Raw genomic sequence first — 19,396 nt, 5'->3', positions numbered from 1 at the left:
TACCCACAACCCTAGTCCTCAACACCTCCCAGGATTAAGCAACCACTCATGTACTTTCTCCATAGTTTAGTATATTCTGGACAGTTCATATAAATGTACTCATATGAAAAGTGGTTCTTTGTGGCTGGCTTCTTTCATTTAGCATGTTTTCATGTTTCATCCAGGTTGGAGCATATGTCAGTACTTCATCCTTTTTCATTGGGGTTTTTATTTATTTATTTCAGAGCAAGAAAGGGAGAGGAAGAGAAAGATAGACACATCAATAATGAGAGAGAGTCATCGATCGGTTGCCTCCTGCACATCCCCTATTGGGGATCAAGCCCATAACCTGGGCATGTGCCCTGACCGGAAATTGAACCAGTGACCTCCTGGTTCATGGATCGATACTCAACCACTGAGCTATGCCAACCGGGCAAGTTGCATTATTGTTAATGTGATTAAGCATTTATAGGGCCAGCCAATTGTTTTTATTTACTATCCAGAGTAAGCTAAATTAATAAAAATGGAATCCAAATAATAAATTCCATTCACAAGTCACTACTGAGCTGAGCAAGCCACCTCCTTTCCGGGACAAGTCTTTCTAATGTGAAAAGCCAGAGGCTGGACGTGATCGTGTTCCCTCGGGGGGGATCCATGTCTGCGCTGCATGGGAGCTGAGAGTAACACCCTGAAACCGTGTGCAAGAAGGGAGCGTCTCCACCCTGTCTGCCTCAGAACCTCCTGCAGACTCCCCTTCCCTCACCTCTAATCAGAAGGGTGTTAAACGCTGGATCCTGAGTGTGAGACCCACCTCCAAGGGGACTGGTGTCAACTTAGAGACTTTGCAAAATCAGAGAGAGAAGCTACCATGAGCTTACGGGATAGCATATTGAAAGGAAGATATTTGCCTGAGATGCATCAATTCAATGCAGCTGACATCATGGTTCACCTTCTCTGAGCGAGGGCACTGAGCCGGGTGCCAGGCCGGCAGGGTTGTGGGCCTGAGCAAAGGAACCACAGGGGGGCCCGATTAATTTTGAGTTTTAGATAAATGATATATCATATTTAGTATAGGTATATGCCCAAACGATATTGAAGATATACTGAAACTAAAAAAATTTTTCACTGCTCATCTGAAATCAAATTTATCTGGATCCGACTTGATCCGGCTCCCGGAGGACCAAGCCCAACACCAGCTTTCAAGATGTGGTGACCCACCCGAGGCTAAGGGTCAGCACGGAAGTTAAGAAAGAAAGGCAGCCCTGGCCAGTGTTCTCAGTGGTTAGAGCATCCGCCCTCCCACCAAAGGTCGTAGAGTTCGATTGCCAGTCAAGGGCACGTACCTGGGTTGTGGGTTCCATCTCTGGTGGGGGCAGGTGGGGGAGGCAACCAATCGATATGTCTCTCTCACATCGATGTTTCTCTCTCTCTCTCTCTCTCTCTCTCTCTCTCTCTCTCTCTCTCTCTCTCCCTCCCTCCCGTAAGGATTAATGAATGGAAGGAAGGAAGGAAGGAAGGAAGGAAGGAAGGAAGGAAGGAAGGAAGGGAGGAAAAAAGGAAGGAAAAAAGGAAGGAAGGGAGGGAAGGGAGAAAGAAAGAAAGAAAGAAAGAAAGAAAGAAAGAAAGAAAGAAAGAAAGAAAGAAGGAAGGAAGGAAGGAAGGAAGGAAGGAAGGAAGGAAGGAAGGAAGGAAGGAAGGAAGGAAGAAAGAGAGAAAGAAAGAAAGAGAGAAAGAGAGAGGGAGGGAGAGAAGTTTTGAGAATGACCTATGAGGGCCTGAAGCTACAAGGAGCAGGTGACTCCTGATCTAATAATCTTTAGTCACCATAGAAACAAGCCATAAAATCCACCAGAAAGAGCTGGTAAACAGTATCTGCCACCTCACGACCAATAAAGACCATCCACATTCCCTTCCGTGGTTAGGTCCTGTCAGGCCGGTCTCATTGCCCCCGTGTCTCCCAGGACACATCCAGGACCTACCCTGCCCTCCTCCTCCAAGGCCCTGGCTTTTTCTCCGGCCACAGCCTCAGATGGCCGCCCTAAAATGCCCACCCTGCTGGGAGAGACAGGCAACTGGACACCCAGTCCTGTGTCAAAGGAAAACCAGAACAGACAGCAGTTAAAGCAATAAAAACAATAGTCAACAGGGAAAACCAGACCTCAGTCTGCAGGGCTATGCGGAGCTCAGTTCCAAATACAGCCTGGCCAATGGTCATTCGCAGCCAAATAGCAGGGTGAGGCCAATGGGTGGGAAATTATTAAGAGGAAACCTCAGATGTAAGGGACTCTGGCTAAACTGACTTAACAGGATTTCTGCTGACGGCAGGCCAGGGTGATCAGACATTCCCAAAGGGGATGGCGGGGGCGGGGAGGGGGGTGCGGTAATCAGATATGGAGGGTAGAGGGTTCTGGTTAAACTGACTTTGCAGGGTTCTTGCTAAAACAGGATTTTTTAAGAAAATACATCGATGGGCCCAGGAGCAGGTTCATGACTTTGACTAAAATTTGGTCAAGCAAAGAATCTTTATCACCTGCCCATGATACGGTCACATTCTACCAGAGGAACAGGCCACACAGGAGAGAAGTCGCCCAAGGACATACAGCAAAAAACGTGTTCTAAACAACACAGGTCTGACGGAACTGTCTCTGTCCTTCCCAGGAGAAAATAACTCTCTCCTAATCCAGGGTGTGATTCAATTGATTGGGGAAATGTTCAATCTTTCAGACAAGTCACAGGCTGGCAGTCAGCTTTGAATACAAATGCAGGGGTTTGCACTGAGGCGTTTTATTTGACTCTGGAAATCAGAGGCTCTTTGAAGGTAGCATGCAAATTTGTTCAAAATGCCCCTGACTTGGGAAGAAAAGTCCCAAAGACCGGATCATGCACTTATGCAAGGGAAGTGCTCGTTAATGCCCAGTCTGAGGTCCCTGCTACCTGGGAACACCAATGTCAACCCTAGTTTTCACCTGTAAAGCCCACTCTAGCCAGGCTGGCAGAGACCTGGAGCCTCACTGTAGGTCATTCCCCAACATGAGGGGTGGCTGGTCATTCCATGATGTCCACATGGTGGTCTTTGCCCCACATGACCCCTTTCTCCACCTGGAGCAATTCTGCTCCTCTGTCAAGCCCCTGCTCAAATCTTCCCTAAATTTCAGCACATGGGGCAACTGTGAGAACTGAGGCCACAGTGGCCAAGCTCCCAGCACAAGCGGACATAGATGGGGTACCCAATCTAGGACAGCTCTGATTGTCACCCTCATGCCCTCGCTCCTGCCCCTCTTGAGGAGCCCCATGCCTTTCCCAGCTCCCTCTGTCTCTTAAGCATTGCTACATGGTTACCCATGTGCTCACCCCTCTCCTCCATAGCATCTCAAATTCCTTGAGGGTAGGGACCTTGTCTCACTTGTCTTTGGGGTCTCAGGTCTGGCTCTGAGCCTGGCACTTAGTGGGCTCCATTTCCAAATAAACCCTCCTGTCTCCTAGGCTCCAAGGACAACAGTTGATGAATGGTCAAATAATGGCAATAAATTAAGATTCATTTTAAGATATGGCTAGACAGGCAAAGACTGTGCTACTAGTGACATCATGTCGGGCTGGTGACACCATTGATCGTTAATAATGTTTACTTCAGGACAGTGCCCTTGGCTTGGACACTTGGGGAAAATGATCCAGAGTCCCACGAGGGTGTCACTGTGGCCTGTAGGAACTGCCTCCAATAGTGATGGGCTGTCCAGGGTGTGGCATGCACCCACCTGCCCCTTGGGATAGAAGCTGTACTTCATTTATCCCTGCAGGTCCCAGAATCTCAGTGATATTTTTGGACAACTGAATTAATTCCTCTTAAAACACATGAACCTAATGATATTGTTGAGGACAAGAAGCTCGGACGAAAGCTCCTTCTGGGTCTCCCATCTCCCTCAGACCTATAGGCTCCAGAGAAGGAACGCTCCCCGGTGGTCTGTGGGCCAGACACACTCCATGTCCACTCATACCTCTGTTCCATTCCCTCCTCTGGGAAACCCCTGACTCTCAGGTGACCTCCTAAAGCAGGTCTCCCTGCGATAAAAGGGTCTGGTGCAGTCCCTTGAGAGTTTTTCTGATTCAACATTGGTCATTTTCCCAAGTTCAAGGCAGTGTTAGGGTAAGCAGGAGGAGTAGGCAGGCAGGTCCTATCTCTGCAACTTTAGTAACAAAATCTGCGGTGATGGGGAAAATGTGCCCAGTGGGCATGAGGCAGATCCTGGAAGGCCTCGGGCTCCCACCTGCGGTGTGACAGGCCCGGGGTGCAGACTAGAAACCTGGAAACCAGGAGTAGGGTTCTAAAAGCCAGAAAGCTCTGCAAACAAGCCTAGGGCTTTCTGCCGGGATTGCCTCCTAGCAGCCTCGGGGAATCCACAAAGAAGCAATGGGGTGATCGTCATGGGGGGCTGAAGGCATGGATTTGGGGGAGTCAGAAGACTCTGCGTGCAAATTCTTGCCTCATCATTCACTAGCATGATCAATTTCGTTTCTTTAGCTCTAAAATGGTCTCCCAGGGAGCAGGAATGAGCTTCCAACACCACTTTTCTGGAAGATGTGAGCAACACCACAGGCTGGGATCCCTGGGGACACGTCCCAGGCCCCCGAGGAGGTCCCTGGGTTCCATGTGAAGAGGAGATTCCCACGCTGGATAGGAACACTTTGTAGTTTGCCTCTGACATCATTCAGCTCCGCTTCTCCAAACGGTTTACAAAACGCTCTGACATCCAAGATGCACCCTCATTGCACCGTCCCATCAGTTCCTTTCATAAATGGGGAGACCTGGCCCCGAGACTTGTCATTGTCACCCTGTGGGAACCGGCGCGCCCAGTTCAGGGGGCGGAGCCAGCGGGGCAGGGGGCGGAACCAGCGGGCAGGGGGTGGGGCCGGCGCGAGTCACGTGCCGCCCGGCCCGGAAGCGCTAGCGCCCGAGACCCCAGGGTGACCGGGTCAGGGGCTGTAGTTTCGAGAGATCGTGGAGGTCGCGGGGGTCCCTGCAGCGTCGCGCCCCCCTCCGCCGCCGCCATGGCCTGGACCAAGTACCAGCTGTTCCTGGCCGGGCTCATGCTCGTCACCGGCTCCATCAACACGCTCTCCGCCAAGTGAGTCCGGGCCGGCGGGAGGGGCGGGGGCGCCGCTGGGCCTGCCGCGGCCGCGGGGCGCTGGCGACCCCCCCACCACCACCTTCCCCGCCTACCCCTCTCAGCTGTCCTCTCCCGGCCTCACCCGTTCGCCCAGTTTCTCCGGTCGGTTCACTCGGTTTAGGGACCACCCAGAGATGCGAGGCCTGGGTTAGTGCGGGGCGAGTTGGTGCCCGGGCTGGAGGGGATCCCACCCAGCTTTGACTCGCTGTGTGCTCGATCCTGCGAGTCACTTCCACCTCCGCGCCTCAGTTTCACCTTTAAACGACGGAGGGTTGGACCAGTTCCTCTCCCGGAACCCTTCCAATGCCGGCGTGGGAGGCCCCGCCCTCCCGGAGCTGTGCGGGTGCTGGGAGGGGGTCGGGGAGGCCCCCAGACGTGTGCTCGCGAGCTACCACAGAGGCCATGCGGGCCGAATGATCCGAGAAGGGGCAGCCCTGTCAGCCCTCATGGAGGAAGGGTTACAGCTGGAATTTTACTTGTGGCGGGGACATCGCGGCAGGAAACAGCAAGGCCAGACTAACACCTAATGTCCGCGCTGGATTTTACCCCATAATCAAAGAGGGGCTTCTGAGCAGGGAGTGAGGTGCTGAAAGTGGCATGATGAGGCTGGTGGTCAAGGTGAAGGGTAGTTCGGTGCAGGGAAAACCACCCCAAGGCTGCTGCCAGCAGGTGAGGGGAACTAGGAGGGGGCAGTGAGGTGGGAGAGACCAGGTGCAGAGGGAAGCCACAGGCTGACCCACAGGATCAAGAGACAATGATCACTCCAGGATGTCTGCCTGGAGAACAGAAGCGCCATTAACCCAGACAGGGAGGGCAGGTGGGCAGTTCAGCCATGATGTATGGGGGTGCGGTGCTGGTGGGAGGGTGAGGACAGGCCCTAGGAGGTTGGGGATTGAGCACCCAGGGCTGTCATGAGGGTGAGGAACCAAACATAGCCTCCTCTCTGTAATGTGCGAGGAGGACAGGGCTCCAGGAGGCAGCCCCTTCTCTTGGCAGCTCTTTGCCTCTGTCTCTGCCCCACCTCAAAGCAGGGCCTTCCTTCCCTCTGTTCACCGTCTAAGAGCCCCAGGACCAGAGCCTGGCCTTTCTCTGAACCGATTCCAAGGTGCACGTGGGGAATGGTGGACAGTGGTCTCCCTCCCAGTCAGGCTCCAGAGCAAGAAGGAGTCACCCTCGTCACCTTCTGGCCTATGCTCCCTGGGAGGAGGGGGCTGGTCATGTCTTACTCATTTCTGAGGCTTTGGCTCCCAGCACATGACATCAGTGATGTGACAAATGCCCCCAGAAGAGAGGTCTAGGAGGAAAGTATCCTATTCAATGCATCAGGCATGTGTAAAGCACCTACAGTGTATGAGGCACCGTCTGGACTCAGGGAAGAAGACGGAGACGGTCTCTGCCTTTGAGATGCTTAGAATCTGAGGTGGAGGAGGCAGACATGTACACACTTGGCGATCACAATGTCCTCCCTTCTCCAGAGGAAGTGGAGCTCTGGGGGGGCCCACCTTCTGTCTGTGTCAGCTGCGTCTGTCCTGTGCTCGTCTCCTGAGCCCTGAGGCCTCCTGAAGGTCACTCCTTTGTGAGCCTTAGCTCTAAAGGAGACTCAACCTGAGGGCCCCACCTCAAGTTAGGATCTGCTCACAGCAGAACCAGTGGCCCATCTGTAGCTCCAGACAAGACCTCAGGCAACTTCTTAGAGAGGCGGTAGGGTTGCCGTCCCCAAGGAGAGCTGAGATTGCCAGTTACTCCAGGGGTAAACGGGGCTGACTCAGCTCCTTCCTTTAAAAGCTCCAAACCGGTCAGGTAGGAAACCAAAGGGTCCTCAGCCTCCGGAGGCCTTGCCTTGAGCGGCAGGAAAGAAGCTCCCAGGTGGGGACCCAACCTTTGATCCTGTCCCCTGGCCTGTAGCCTGATGTGGGGCCTCTCGGGAGCCTCCCCCCTGAGACGGGCCCCAGAATTGCCCTCTAAACAGTGCTCCAAGGCCAGCCTGTGAGAAGGATGCTCTCGGAGAGAAAGAACTTGGGAAAGTGGCTGTGTTTATCCTGATGGGGATTAATTCTCAATTTGAAATCACACTCTGACCTGCAGTTTTTGGCGGGACAGGAAGATAAGAATGTGATCATAGCAAGTGCTAATCGGCTAATTCACAGAGAGCACCACGTGCCAGGCCTGTCTCTGGCCGCCTTTCATGTGTTAAATTAATGAATTCTTATTACCACCCTATGAAGTAGGTAAACTCATTGTTCCCGGATCGGGAAACTGGTATGGAAAGATGGACTTGCTTGCCCTAGTTCAACTCAGCTATTATAGAACTTATATTTGAGCCTAAGTAGCCCGCTCTAGAATCCATGCTCTTAATCAGCAACGTGGGATGAGGCTGGGGACTTCTCTAGTCATTTTGGGGGGGCATTTGGAGTTGTTAGAAACATAGACATCATCCATTCTAACCCCCACAATTTACAGCCGAGGTCCCAATGGAAGTTTCTTTTTGTGGCTCAGCTGGCTGGGTCAGAGCAGGGACCAGAACCTAGGTCTCAGCATTGTGATCCAGTCCTATTCCTTAACCATTGCAGGACCCCAAAGTCCCTCTTTCTTGGGCGGGACTTCCACCTTTTCCCCAGACACAGGTAAAATCTACTGAGGAAGATTTTCTGGTTGCACTTAGAGAGGGCTCATTCTCATTTATCACCGCGTGAGCCAGGGTTACCCTAGAGAGTAGAGAAGCCCTGGGCCCTTCTATAGCTCCCTCTGTGGGAGAAAGGCGCTGACTCACTGGGCTTGACAAGCCGGGAACTCAAGAGGAAATGGCAGAGATTCTGCGGGGAATGGACACACAGCCAGTTGGTCTGGGGCAGCCACTTCCTCCATCTCAGTCCACCCACCCACCCACACACACATAGATACGCTCGCCTCTCAGAATGCTGAGCTGTGATTTTGACTGGGCAAGGCCATGTGTAGTGACTCACCCCCCATCAAGGGGAGCCCGCCCCAGCCTGCTGAGGCCCCGGGAACTCTAAGAGAGGCACCTGCTCATGCGGCCTCAGCCTGACCCTGGTGGGTCCCCACTGGCCTCCTGCCATGGAGACCATGGCTCTCCCCTGGAAACAGTATCTACAGAGAATGGAGGACCCATCTGCAGAGTTGAACCCCTGCCCCACCTTAGCCAGGGGGGTGGGAAGAAACTGGAATAAGCAGGTGATAGGAGAACCTGAGGTGTGAGGAGAGGGATAGGAACTGGAGGTAGAGACTCCTGGGTACCAGCCCTTCTGGGCACCTCAGCCCTCTCTGGGCCCTGGGTTCCTGTCTGTGTAATAGGAGCTTTGTGAGATGATGGCTGAGTTTCTCACCCTCTTTGCAACTCTGGAACTGCTGGGGCAGTAGCCTGAGGCCCTTCCAGCCGCCTCAGCCTCAGCGAGCAGGGTAGGTCCTGAAGAAAGGATGCGCTACTGGAGAAGGGATGCTCCCCGGGGCAGGAGCAGAGCCTGGCGTACCACAAGGGGCGGTGGCTCCTGCTCGATCAAGGGGAAAGGGAGGAGGCGCAGAAAAGAACTTTGATTGACCACCTGCCATGCACCAGGTCTTACATATCTTATTTATTACTTTTGACAACTCATTAGTATTAGCCCCATTTTAAAATAAATAAATATATGTGTGTGTGTGTGTGTGTGTTTGTGTGTGTGTATATATACACACATATATATACACACACACACACACACACACACATATATATATATATATATTATTGATTTCAGAGAGGAATGGAGAGGGAAAGAAAGATAGAAACATCAATGATGAGAGAGAATCATTGATCAGCTGCCTCCTGCATGCCTCCTACTGGGGATCGAGCCCACAACCTGGGCATGTGCCCTTCACCAGAATCGAACCTGGGACCCTTCAGTCCGCAGGCCAATGCTCTATCCACTGAGCCAAACCGTCTAGGGCTGTATTATCCCCATTTTATAGATAAGAACACTATAACTTGTTCAGCCTATGAAACTCAAAATCAGCTTTCCATGTAGCCTGTTGCCTTTTCTGAATGTAAATGTCAGCACACGGCTTTGGGCCTGTTGTTAACTCTTTGAGCCTGAACACACCTCTCTCCACCCCTTCACCCGACACCTTGAAGTCCCCGTCTGTAAAATGAGGATCCCTGTGAGACTTCGACCAGACAACCCTCGGGAAGTGCTGGGCACAGCCCTGGCACAAAGTCAGTACTCAGTGAAGCCTGTATTTATAAAAACATTTTAGTGACATGATTTGCAAATAGCCAAGAGCTATCCCACGTTAGGGTCACTGCTGTCATCCCCAGATGGACTGGGGTTGGGTTTTGGCTCTTGTTCTGTGCTACTGAGGTCCTCCTGTGCCTACACAATGAACTGAGGTCTGTCTCAGGGCCAGGATGTGAAGCCTAACTCCTCTCAAAGTGCCTGCTGGCCTGATCTCCTCCCGGGCTGAAGAGAGCCTGGGCAGGGCAGCCTGTCCCGATGACACCTAATCCCTTGGGCTGTCAGCCATCCCCAGGCCCTCAGATACAAAAAGACTCCTTTTCCCCAACTGGGAATGCTGCCAGCCCCAACCTGTTCAGGCAGACCCAGCCCTTGGAGAAAGCAAAGACAGCCCTTTAGGGTGGAGGTGGGGGAGGGGCGGAGCTCAGCACCAACCCTGCATCCAGCTCCCCATGCAGTGCCCCACCCTGGGCCCATCTGTCCCACCAGCAGGGGGCACCTCAGACCAGGTGGGAAATTGGGACTCATGAGTCATTGCCTCTGGACTGTACGTAGTACCTGCCTATTTGCTTGGAGGGGTCTGATAGTCTCATTCATTCAGCCCAAAACTGTGTGAGCTTCTGTGTAGTGATGTACCAGGAGCAGGGGACAGAGACTGGGAGCTGCTGGATGCTGCACTTCCACTCTAAATGACAGTGAGTGGAACCAGAGAGTGAGGCAGATGTGAGTTGTCATCTTGAACCTGCCAATCTCTGCTCTGGGTGCGGCCCCAGGATGTGGAAGGGGCTTCCATACCTGCCTGTGACCAAGGCTTCTGGTTGACCTTATGGACTTGGCCGGACCCTCCCTTACCCACCCCTCTCGGAGGAGCCCTGGCTCCAGCCCCAGGAATTCCCATCTCTCCAACCTGCTCAGTGCCTCCGGGGAAGTTGGCTCTGTGCCCTTGGTGAAGTTTGACCTCTTCACTCCTTCTCCTCTGTCTCACTCATTTGCCTCCCCCAGACCCTCCCAGGAGGCTCTTCCTGCAAAAGCAAATAGCTTGTAAATCATGCCTGCCCTGAGCCACAGCTGCCTGTGGCTCCCACCCACGTCCCATGTCCTCCCTCCCTGGGGACCCAAGAGCCAGAACCTGGAGCAGATCAGGCAGAAATGAGACTCCAGAGAGCGGATGGTTTTATTCTGCAGCGAGGGCTTCCTTTCTCCATTGATGCTGGGACTGGTTGTAGCCAGTCCCCTGACCCGGATTCCTCTCTGCCTTCCCAGCCAGTCACATCAGAACCTCTCCCCGCCCTGCAGCTCTCCTTTGCACCTCGTCATTCCCAAGAACCACGAGCCCTCCTAACTCCCCCTCTTACCCTCTCGGGGAGTGGATGGGGGTCTCCCTCTGTGAGATAAGGTGGCCTTAGCCCTGTTTGCTCCCTCGCCCTGGGATGTGTTCAGGTATCTGGGTAGACGTGGTCTCTCCCTCACAGGCCTGTGCTGCCCTCCCGGGTGACCAGGAGCTCCATCACCACTCAGCTCGCCCTCCCACTGCCAGCATCCGGGCCTTGTGCCCATGCCCTGGGCCGTGGGAAAGAGCTTCCTGTTCCCCTCCCCAAACGCAGGGCACAGAAGCCAGGGCTGGACAGGATGTGTGTCAGACCCAGACTCTTAACTGCTTGGCACAACCAGGGCCCATGCTTGTGGCTCTGTGCTGGCGGGGGGGGCGGAGGGGGACACAGGAAGCAGAAGGCCCCTCTGCTTGTGCAAAGATGCCTCTGGAGTAGGGCTGGGCACTGCAGGGTGGCTGCTCCTGACAGACTTTTTGGGAGACGTCCTGAACCTCTCCGTTTGGAGACAGCCTCTGCCTTTGGTGGGTGCTGCAGAGGGAGCAGGCCCGCAGCCCACAGAAAGCAGCCCTGGGTCTGAGTGACTTGAGTCAGCAGTGTGACACAGTCCAAGTTGTGTCAACTAACTTGAGTCAGCAGACACAGTCGTGTCAACTAACCAGGGCATCCCATGTGACAGAGGGTCACTGTCTCTCCAGGCTCAGTCTGGGCCAGATCACATGCCCCTGGCTCTGGGCCTGGCCCACCAGCACGCTTCCAGAAGCCAGCAGCCAGGGAAGTGAAAGGTTAGGAAGGACTGAGCTGTTTAGCCAGGAGATGAGAAGAATCAGAAGGTGGAAAAGTCCCCAGATCTCTGAAGGGCTTTCAAATGAAAGAGAGATCAGACTAGACCACAGCAAAAATGAAATTCAAGGGCGGGACTGCAGTGCACAGACGGTGGACAAGACAGAATGTTGGTGGTAGCTGTCCAGCGCCCTGGGCCGTGAAGGATTCTGGGCCTGTGTGGGCTCTTTGGGGAAGCGAGCCATAATCAGTTATGCCGTCTGCCAGGGTGCTGGCAGGGAGGCAGCTCCACTTGTGCCGGGTACTTGCCACCTGCCTCGGCGTCTGCACTGGAAAGACCCTCCAAGCCTTCCGGTCACAGGAAGGTGACCAGGTGGTCTGTGTCGGGCAGCATTTCCCAGGGCCCAAGTGCCCTTGTAGACCCGTGACTCTTGATACTGTGCAGTGTGGCTCTTTGATAATCTGGTGAATCCTAAAGTAATGTTATAAAATGAGCAAATAAAAGACTGAGGATCACAGAAAAAGCCAATTATGCTGACATGAAGTTATCAAAACATTAAAAAGGCAAGTTCATGAATAGTAATATGTGTCTATACGCTTCTTAACACATAACATTGTAAACAGTGGGTCTAATTACTATAAATTTGGAGCAGTGATGAGTGTGATGATACTTCACAGCCTCCGCAACGACCCTCGTGGGATCATGAGAGTAGCTGTGATTTCTGTGACAAAGCCCCAGTGCTGCAATGCTGCGTTCAGAGTTTGAGGAAAAGCTTAATTTCAGTTAGAGGTTCATGACATTTCAGCGAAAGGCTCTCAAGTCCCCACATTCTGTCCACACCCCCAGATGATGACTCCTTGCACGGAGACTTTTCCCTTTGAGAGGGAGCCCCACTCTGGGCCCAGTCCCCCAAGTATGGCCTCTTGGCGTTGGGAGGAGCGAGCTTGTCCGCAGGTACCCGCTGCACCACAGGGTGTGACCTTCTCTCTCTCTGCTGCAGGTGGGCTGACAACTTCGTGGCCCAGGGCTGCGGAGGAAGCAAGGAGCACAGCTTCCAGCACCCCTTCCTCCAGGTACCTGCCCCATCCTCCCCACAACCCTCCCCACCTCCCAATCCTCCCCACCTCCTGTCGCCCAGGCCTCCTGGCCCCGGAGGCCCTGCTCTTTCCGGATCTGGGGGTGGAGTCTCCCCCTGCTCCCAGGAGAACTACCCACGTCTCTCTCCCTCCCCAGAAGAGAGGCCAGAGTGTGCGTGCCCTGGAAGGGAGCAAAGGGCACAGTCCTCTGTGAGAGGCCTGAGTGGGCACTGTGAGGCCAGCCCTCACCACGTCTAAGTCAGGACACATTTGGGAAACATCAGCCCTCGTAGCAAAAACTGCTCTCCACCCATCGGGAGCCCAGACCCCACAGGGACAGGGACCATAAATAGGAGGCACCTTATTGCTCCACAGGAAAGTAGGAGACCCGGATTTCAGCCCGCTCTGCCAGCAACTTGCTCTGTGACCTTAAATAAATTCCTGAGCCTCACTGGACCTCAGTTTATCCATCTGGAACTTGACCAGGGGTTGGCCTAGATCAGTAGTTTTCAGACAAGGCTCTACACAGCCTTAGGGTTTGTGTCAAGATGTTCAAGGGGCTTAGGGGTGACCCAGGAGGCAGTCTCTGGCCTCCCACACACAGCAGCTTTGCTTGTGCCAGTTCTATGTGTAGGGGTTATAGGTAAGCTCTTGTTTGAAGAAAGGTCATGTTAAAAATATTTTTGTTGAAGGTGACCCTCCCTCCAGCCCTAAACTCCTAGGGTTCTGTCCCTGCAGGCGGTGGGCATGTTCCTGGGGGAGTTCTCCTGCCTGGCTGCCTTCTACCTGCTCCGGTGCAGAGCCGCGAGGTACTCAGATGCCAGCATGGATCCCCAGCAGCCCTTCAACCCCCTTCTTTTCCTGGCCCCAGCCCTTTGCGACATGACCGGGACCAGCATCATGTATGTGGGTGAGTAGCCAGGCCAGGCCAAGTAGGGCTCAGAGAAGCCCATGACCCAAGGGGGCCATTGATGAAAAAGCCACTCCCACCCCAGCTTATCTTCACCCACCCCTGCCCTCTCCCACAGACTTTCACAAACGCACACTCACCTGAGATTTACTGAGCACCTCCCAGGTGGGAGGCATGTCTTCAGCCCTGAGAACACCTCAGCGGACAGACAGCCTGGACTCTCAGGAACTAATGTCATGTGTCTGTCCTCTCCCAGCCTTGAACATGACCAGCGCCTCCAGTTTCCAGATGCTGCGGGGAGCAGTGATCATATTCACAGGCTTGTTCTCCGTGGCCTTCCTGGGGCGGAGGCTGGTGCTGAGCCAGTGGCTGGGCATCCTCGCCACCATCGCGGGGCTGGTGGTCGTGGGCCTGGCCGACCTCCTGAGCAAGCACGACAATCAGCACAAGCTCAGCGAAGTGATCACAGGTGCCGTGGGGTCGGGGACCCAGGGGCTGCCCTCCTGCCCTCTCTAGGAACCCAGCACAGAGCCAGTCAACAAGCTTTGACCAGCTCTGCTGCATGCCAAGCCCTGGGTGGGCATGTGGGGACCAGCCGCTGTGGACATGCACCTGCTCTCAAGTTGGCAAGTAGAGTGTAGAGAAGGCCAGAGGCCCATGCAGCATGAGAAATGGGTAGATAAGGAGCCGGAGGTCAGAGGAAGCAGAGAGCTTGTGCTGTGATGTTCCTAGACACACACACACACCGCTGGATTTGGGAGAGGAGGGACATGAACCTTCATGGAGCACTTACTCCAGAAAGAAAGCAGTGTAGCCCGTCCTACAATGAAGTGACCACCCTGGTCACTCAGAGGTAGGATTTAACCAGAAATGTTTGTTCCCAAGCCTGTGCTCAAAAGACCTGCTTACCCCATTCTGCAGGCCTCCGGGCCTTCTGGGACCTCAGCCCCGAGGGGGTGCGGTGCCTGCCTTATCAACCTAACCCTCCCCCACCCCCCACCCCCCACCCCCAGAGGCCAGCAGATTAGTTATGTTATGACTGTGCCTGTGAACTATATTGTCCTGCAAAAGTCACGGGCTATTGTTATGTCCCCTTGGGGGCTGTCTTCCCTCAGCTTTGGGCCCGCCACCCTGCCCACAGCCCCGTGGCCTTCTGGCTCCCTGCCTCCCTCACCCTGGGCCCTGTTGGTCCTTCCCCACAGGGGACCTGCTGATCATCATGGCCCAGATCATCGTCTCCATCCAGATGGTGCTCGAGGAGAAGTTCGTCTACAAGCACAATGTGCACCCTCTGCGGGCTGTTGGCACGGAGGGTGAGTGAGCACAGGGGCTGGGGGGAGGGCGCTGGTCGGGGTGCTGACTGGAGGGTAGCGTGTGGAGTGAACGCACATGTAGGAGCACAGGTCCAGGTGCCAGGGACCGCTGGGAGAGGTGAGCGTCCTGCCCCCTCCCTTCCTCCCTTTGCCACGTATGTCGTGCACATGCCCAGGAGCTCAGGGAGGGTGAGGCTGAAGATGAATTAGTTGTAAGCCTCACTCTAGAGGCGCTGACCAGCAAGAAGGGACCAAGCAGTGGTTTGAGCTCGGGCCCCCTGTGCTCAAGTGATGTTGCACCTGCCAAGCCTACCTGAGTGCCTTGGGTCAGGGAAGGTGGCATCTGAGCTGCAATTTCAACAGGCAGAGTAGGAAGGAGGGAACTCCAGACAGCAAAGACATGGGGAGCTGGACGGGAGTTTACAACCCAGTGAGGAATAGTTTGGGCGAGATGCAGGTTTGATGTTGGGAGAATGATCAGGGCAGGTTCATATGGAGAACCTTGAACATCAGGCAAGTGAATATAAGTGACAGGCAGGGAAGAACCAGCAGAGGTTTTGGAGCAGGGAAATAGCGGTTAAAATTATGCTTTAAAAATATGACACTAGCAGGGAGGATGAGAGCAGTGCTACCAAGTGTGGCCCGTGGCCTCGTCAGGTTGCTCTCTGTGCCTGGTCCACAGTGAGCTGAGGGCCATGGCAAAATGGTCATAACTAAGTCAACGACATTGTCAAGCATACTCTGTTTCTGCTCTTTTTTTCCTAGCGAGACTTTCTGAATGAAGCGGTGCATTGATTTACATTCTGGTTCAGTTCCTTATCACAGACCAGTGACGCTGAATGAGAGCAGTTTTTCCACACTTGTGGGCACCGTAGTGGTTATAGCCAGCAATTCTTTTTTAAATGAGTCGACTGGAATTTAGAAGTCAGAGAGCATTGCACATTGTAAGGGTAGCTGTTGTTCTGTGAAAGCGTGCGTGTGTATGTGCCTGTGCGTACATGCACTGGTCGCAATGTAAAATGCATTTCTTCCGGTGTAGTCGGAAAATGTGGGTTAACGTGGAGAAGGGCAGCTGGAGCCCATTCAGTGGCTGTTGTGAACTCCGGATGAGAAGGGACAGCTCTCGGTCCTGAGGGGAAGGCCCTCGTGTGGGGGCCCCAAGGAAGGGGTGGCTGGAGATCAGGGGAGGTGGCCCCAATGTGCTGGGAGTGGGAGTCGGGGCCAAGCAGAGTGTGATGTGGTCCCTTCTCTCCGCAGGCCTCTTTGGCTTCGTGATCTTGTCCCTGCTGCTGGTGCCCATGTACTACATCCCTGCCGGCTCCTTCAGCGGAAACCCTCGAGGGACACTTGAGGACGCCCTGGACGCCTTCTGCCAGGTGGGCCGGCAGCCGCTCATCGCCCTGGCGCTGCTGGGCAACATCGGCAGCATCGCCTTCTTCAACTTTGCGGGCATCAGCGTCACCAAGGAGATGAGTGCCACCACCCGCATGGTGCTGGACAGCCTGCGGACCATCGTCATCTGGGCACTGAGCCTGGCGCTGGGCTGGGAGGCCTTCCACCCGCTGCAGATCCTCGGCTTCCTCATCCTCCTGATGGGCACTGCCCTCTACAACGGGCTGCACCGCCCGCTGCTGGCCCGCCTGTCCCGCGGCCAGTCCCCAGCAGAGGAGGGCGAGCGAGAGCGCCTGCTGGATCCCTCTCGGACTCTCATCAACGATGCCAGCTGAGCCTCCTGCGGGCCTGCTGCCACGTGGATGCACCTTGTTCACCCTGAGGCTGAGGCCACACAGACTTGTGAGCCTCAAGCTCCCTGTCCCCAAGGCCTCGCCCTGCCCCTCCCCACAGACCCCCCAGGACAGACCCCCAGACCACAGAAGATGACAGGACACCCAGGTCCTCCTTTGTCCCCACCTCCCCCAGGCCTGTGTGCAGTGACCCACGCCAAGCTCACCCAGGCCAGCCACCACAGCAGCACTAACGCGGAACCACGCAGTGGAATTGCAGGAGTAACACCCCTAGGATTTTCTAATCCCAAGCAAAATTATTCTCCAGAGAAGAGAGGTCAGTGAGCAAATTCAAAGCAGAACTAAGTGCCCCGTTTTTAAAACGTGCAAGATGTCCCCTAGTGCTGTCCGGAGCCTTCGGTTTTGCTAACTCAGCCTGTGCTCCCAGCCCCTTGGTCGCTCTGGGCCTTGGTGTCCCGCTCCGTAAAGCAGATGGTGTCAGCCTGTGGCTTCGGAGCCTTCCAACCCCAGCTGGCCCATTCTGTGGCCTGAGATTTTGGCCAACCTGGGAAAGGAGACAGCCCATTCTTTGGGAATTCCCTCTGCCCACAGGGCCTCCCCCAGGCCTGTTTTGGTGCCCAGGTGTCCTGGCGCTGGGCTGGGAGGCCTTCAGGCTCCCCTTCCTGGGAGAGATTGCAGGGGAATTCCAGGCAGCCCTTAGGGTAGCAGCTTTTATGAACTCTGCACCTTCCGTTTTAACTGAGGCCCAAGATTATAAGTTGTTTGGCAAGACGGGTGTCCTGCCATGGGCTCTGGCCATGTAGCCACATGGTCCTGCCACAGGCTGGGATCTAGAGCACAGTTGGCCCTCAGCCCCACCTCCAGGGTGATGGATTGACCAGGATCCTGCCCGTTCACAGTAATTCTGGCATCCCAGGCCTTGTATGAAGTGCTTAACTTTCATTCTGTCACATAACAACCTGCACAGGTGGGTGCAGATGAGGAAACCGAGGCAGAGAAGGTTAAGTGACTTCCTCATGGAGCAGGTGTTTAAGTAATGAAATCTGATTCCAAATCTGTAGCCACCCCCCACATCCCCCCCGCCACCCCGCTACCATACTGGTCTCTCTCTGGGGTCTTTGGGGGAATTTTCTGTGGCTGGGATAGAAACATCATGAGCTGGTATCCTCCCAGTAGGTCTCCCTCATCCCCCTCAAAGAGAGGGAGCTGGCATTGGGGACCCCAGGGAGTCGAGCGGCCCTCCATCCCAGCATTCCTCAATCCCTGGTAGTTTCTGGGGCCTCAGACCATTTTCCTGGGCAGCTCGCATAAAACACCAAATGCCTTCCTTAAAAACAAGTCTGGGGGAAGGGATCTTTGGGAAGCAAGACCCTCAGGCAGTGTGGGAATCCAGCAGGTTACTGAAGTGTGTTGGGAGAAGAGGGTCTTTCTTTTCCACCAGCCCTGAGTCCCAGGGGGCCCCTGGGCAGCTCTGGGACACTGTGTGTGTCACAGGAAGAAGGAAATGGTGGGTGAGGGTCCTGGGGACTATAGCTGCCTTGGCAGAAACAACAAAAACGAAAGAAAAGCCTACCTGGGGGCGTGGTTTTAGCCTTTCTGTTAAAAAAGAAAAGGGAAATTAGCAGTATGGATTTTTTTTAAAGAGGGAAGGGGTGTCAACTGGGGTATTCCTGGGGCGGCCTCTAGAATGTTGGATGGAAAAGCGCTCATGTACCAAAGCATGGAAACCACCCAGCCCATCATCCATTGTTCAGATGAAGAAACTGAAGCCCAGAGAGAGGAAGGAACTTCCCAAGGTCACAGCCAGTGACAGGCAAAGCCAGAGAGCCTGGCTCAGCCCTTGCCCAGCCCTTTCTGCCACAGGGCGCACAGCCGGGAGCCTGTACCCGGACCCCAGGACTGTATAGGCCAACGCACAGTGGGGTGTCATGTAAGGCTGCATTGTGCGCCAGGGTGGTCTGTCAGGGGCACTGAAGGCCCTGCTGAGCACACTGGGGCATCAGCTTTTATTTATGTTACTGAATTTATTGGGGTGACATTGGTTTGCAAAACCATACGGTTTTCAAGTGTACAACTCAATAAAACATCTGCACCCTGTATCATGTGCCCTTTGCCCATGAGCCATCAGCTTCGCTCAGAGGGGAAGGAACATTTTATTGTACATACTACCGTGGAGTGGAATATAAAATCCACAGATTGCTCTAGCTGGTCTGTCTCAGTGGATAGAGCATCGGCCTGCCGACTGAAGGGTCCCAGGTTCGATTCCAGTCAAGGGCACATGCCTGGGTTGCTGGCTGGATCCCTAGTAGGGGGCGTGCAGGATCCTCTCATTGATGTTTCTATGTTTTATTCTCACTACCCAGTTCTGAATGCGGATTATCCGCAACAGGAAGGAAGCTGACGTATCCCTGGGATAATTCCATTGTAATGTCCGAGAGTGTGACCCAAGAATAGTGCTGAGGTCCCGCCTGACCCTATCCACAGATCCCTAACTATCAAGAACATGCAGTTAAACTGGCTTGAGTCATATTCGGGGGTGCTCCCGGGAGAGTCACAGGCGCGACATGGGGTTGTCACGTTCTCTGTAGGTCTATTTCCTCATCTTTAAACGCCATTTTTGGGTAGGTAGAGCAAAACATAAAACGTTTGAGCAAAGTGACTTGTCAGAAACGCGTTCTACAAACTCATCTCCACCTCCAGAATCGAGCTTTCCTTTGTCCACCAGAGGGCACCGGAGGACATGAGTCTGACAGCGTCGCCACAAACAAGTAAAGAAAGGGAGAAAGCCCCGCCTCCTTTCACAAGTGTCCATTGGCTGATTCGACCATCAATCTTCCATGTCCCCGTTCCTCTTCCTATCACTGCCGCCCTCA

General features: G+C 54.3%; 1 protein-coding gene across 1 annotated transcript; it reads left to right on the top strand.

The window, feature by feature from the left end:
* Window positions 1-4,888: 4,888 nt before the first annotated feature.
* On the top strand, window positions 4,889-18,621 carry SLC35F6 (solute carrier family 35 member F6). Its single transcript, XM_080685435.1, has 6 exons — window positions 4,889-5,099; window positions 12,480-12,552; window positions 13,294-13,465; window positions 13,722-13,934; window positions 14,668-14,778; window positions 16,036-18,621. The coding sequence occupies exons 1-6, from the start codon at window positions 5,023-5,025 to the stop codon at window positions 16,503-16,505; spliced, it is 1,116 nt and encodes a 371-aa protein (XP_080541561.1). The 5' UTR covers window positions 4,889-5,022; the 3' UTR covers window positions 16,506-18,621.
* The last annotated feature ends 775 nt before the right edge of the window (window positions 18,622-19,396 follow it).

This window comes from Plecotus auritus (genome assembly GCF_963455305.1).
Source record: "Plecotus auritus genome assembly, chromosome: 8".
Lineage (NCBI taxonomy): Eukaryota > Metazoa > Chordata > Mammalia > Chiroptera > Vespertilionidae > Plecotus > Plecotus auritus.
Note: the sequence above shows the minus strand (reverse complement) of the source record. Positions and strands in the feature narration are given on the sequence as shown.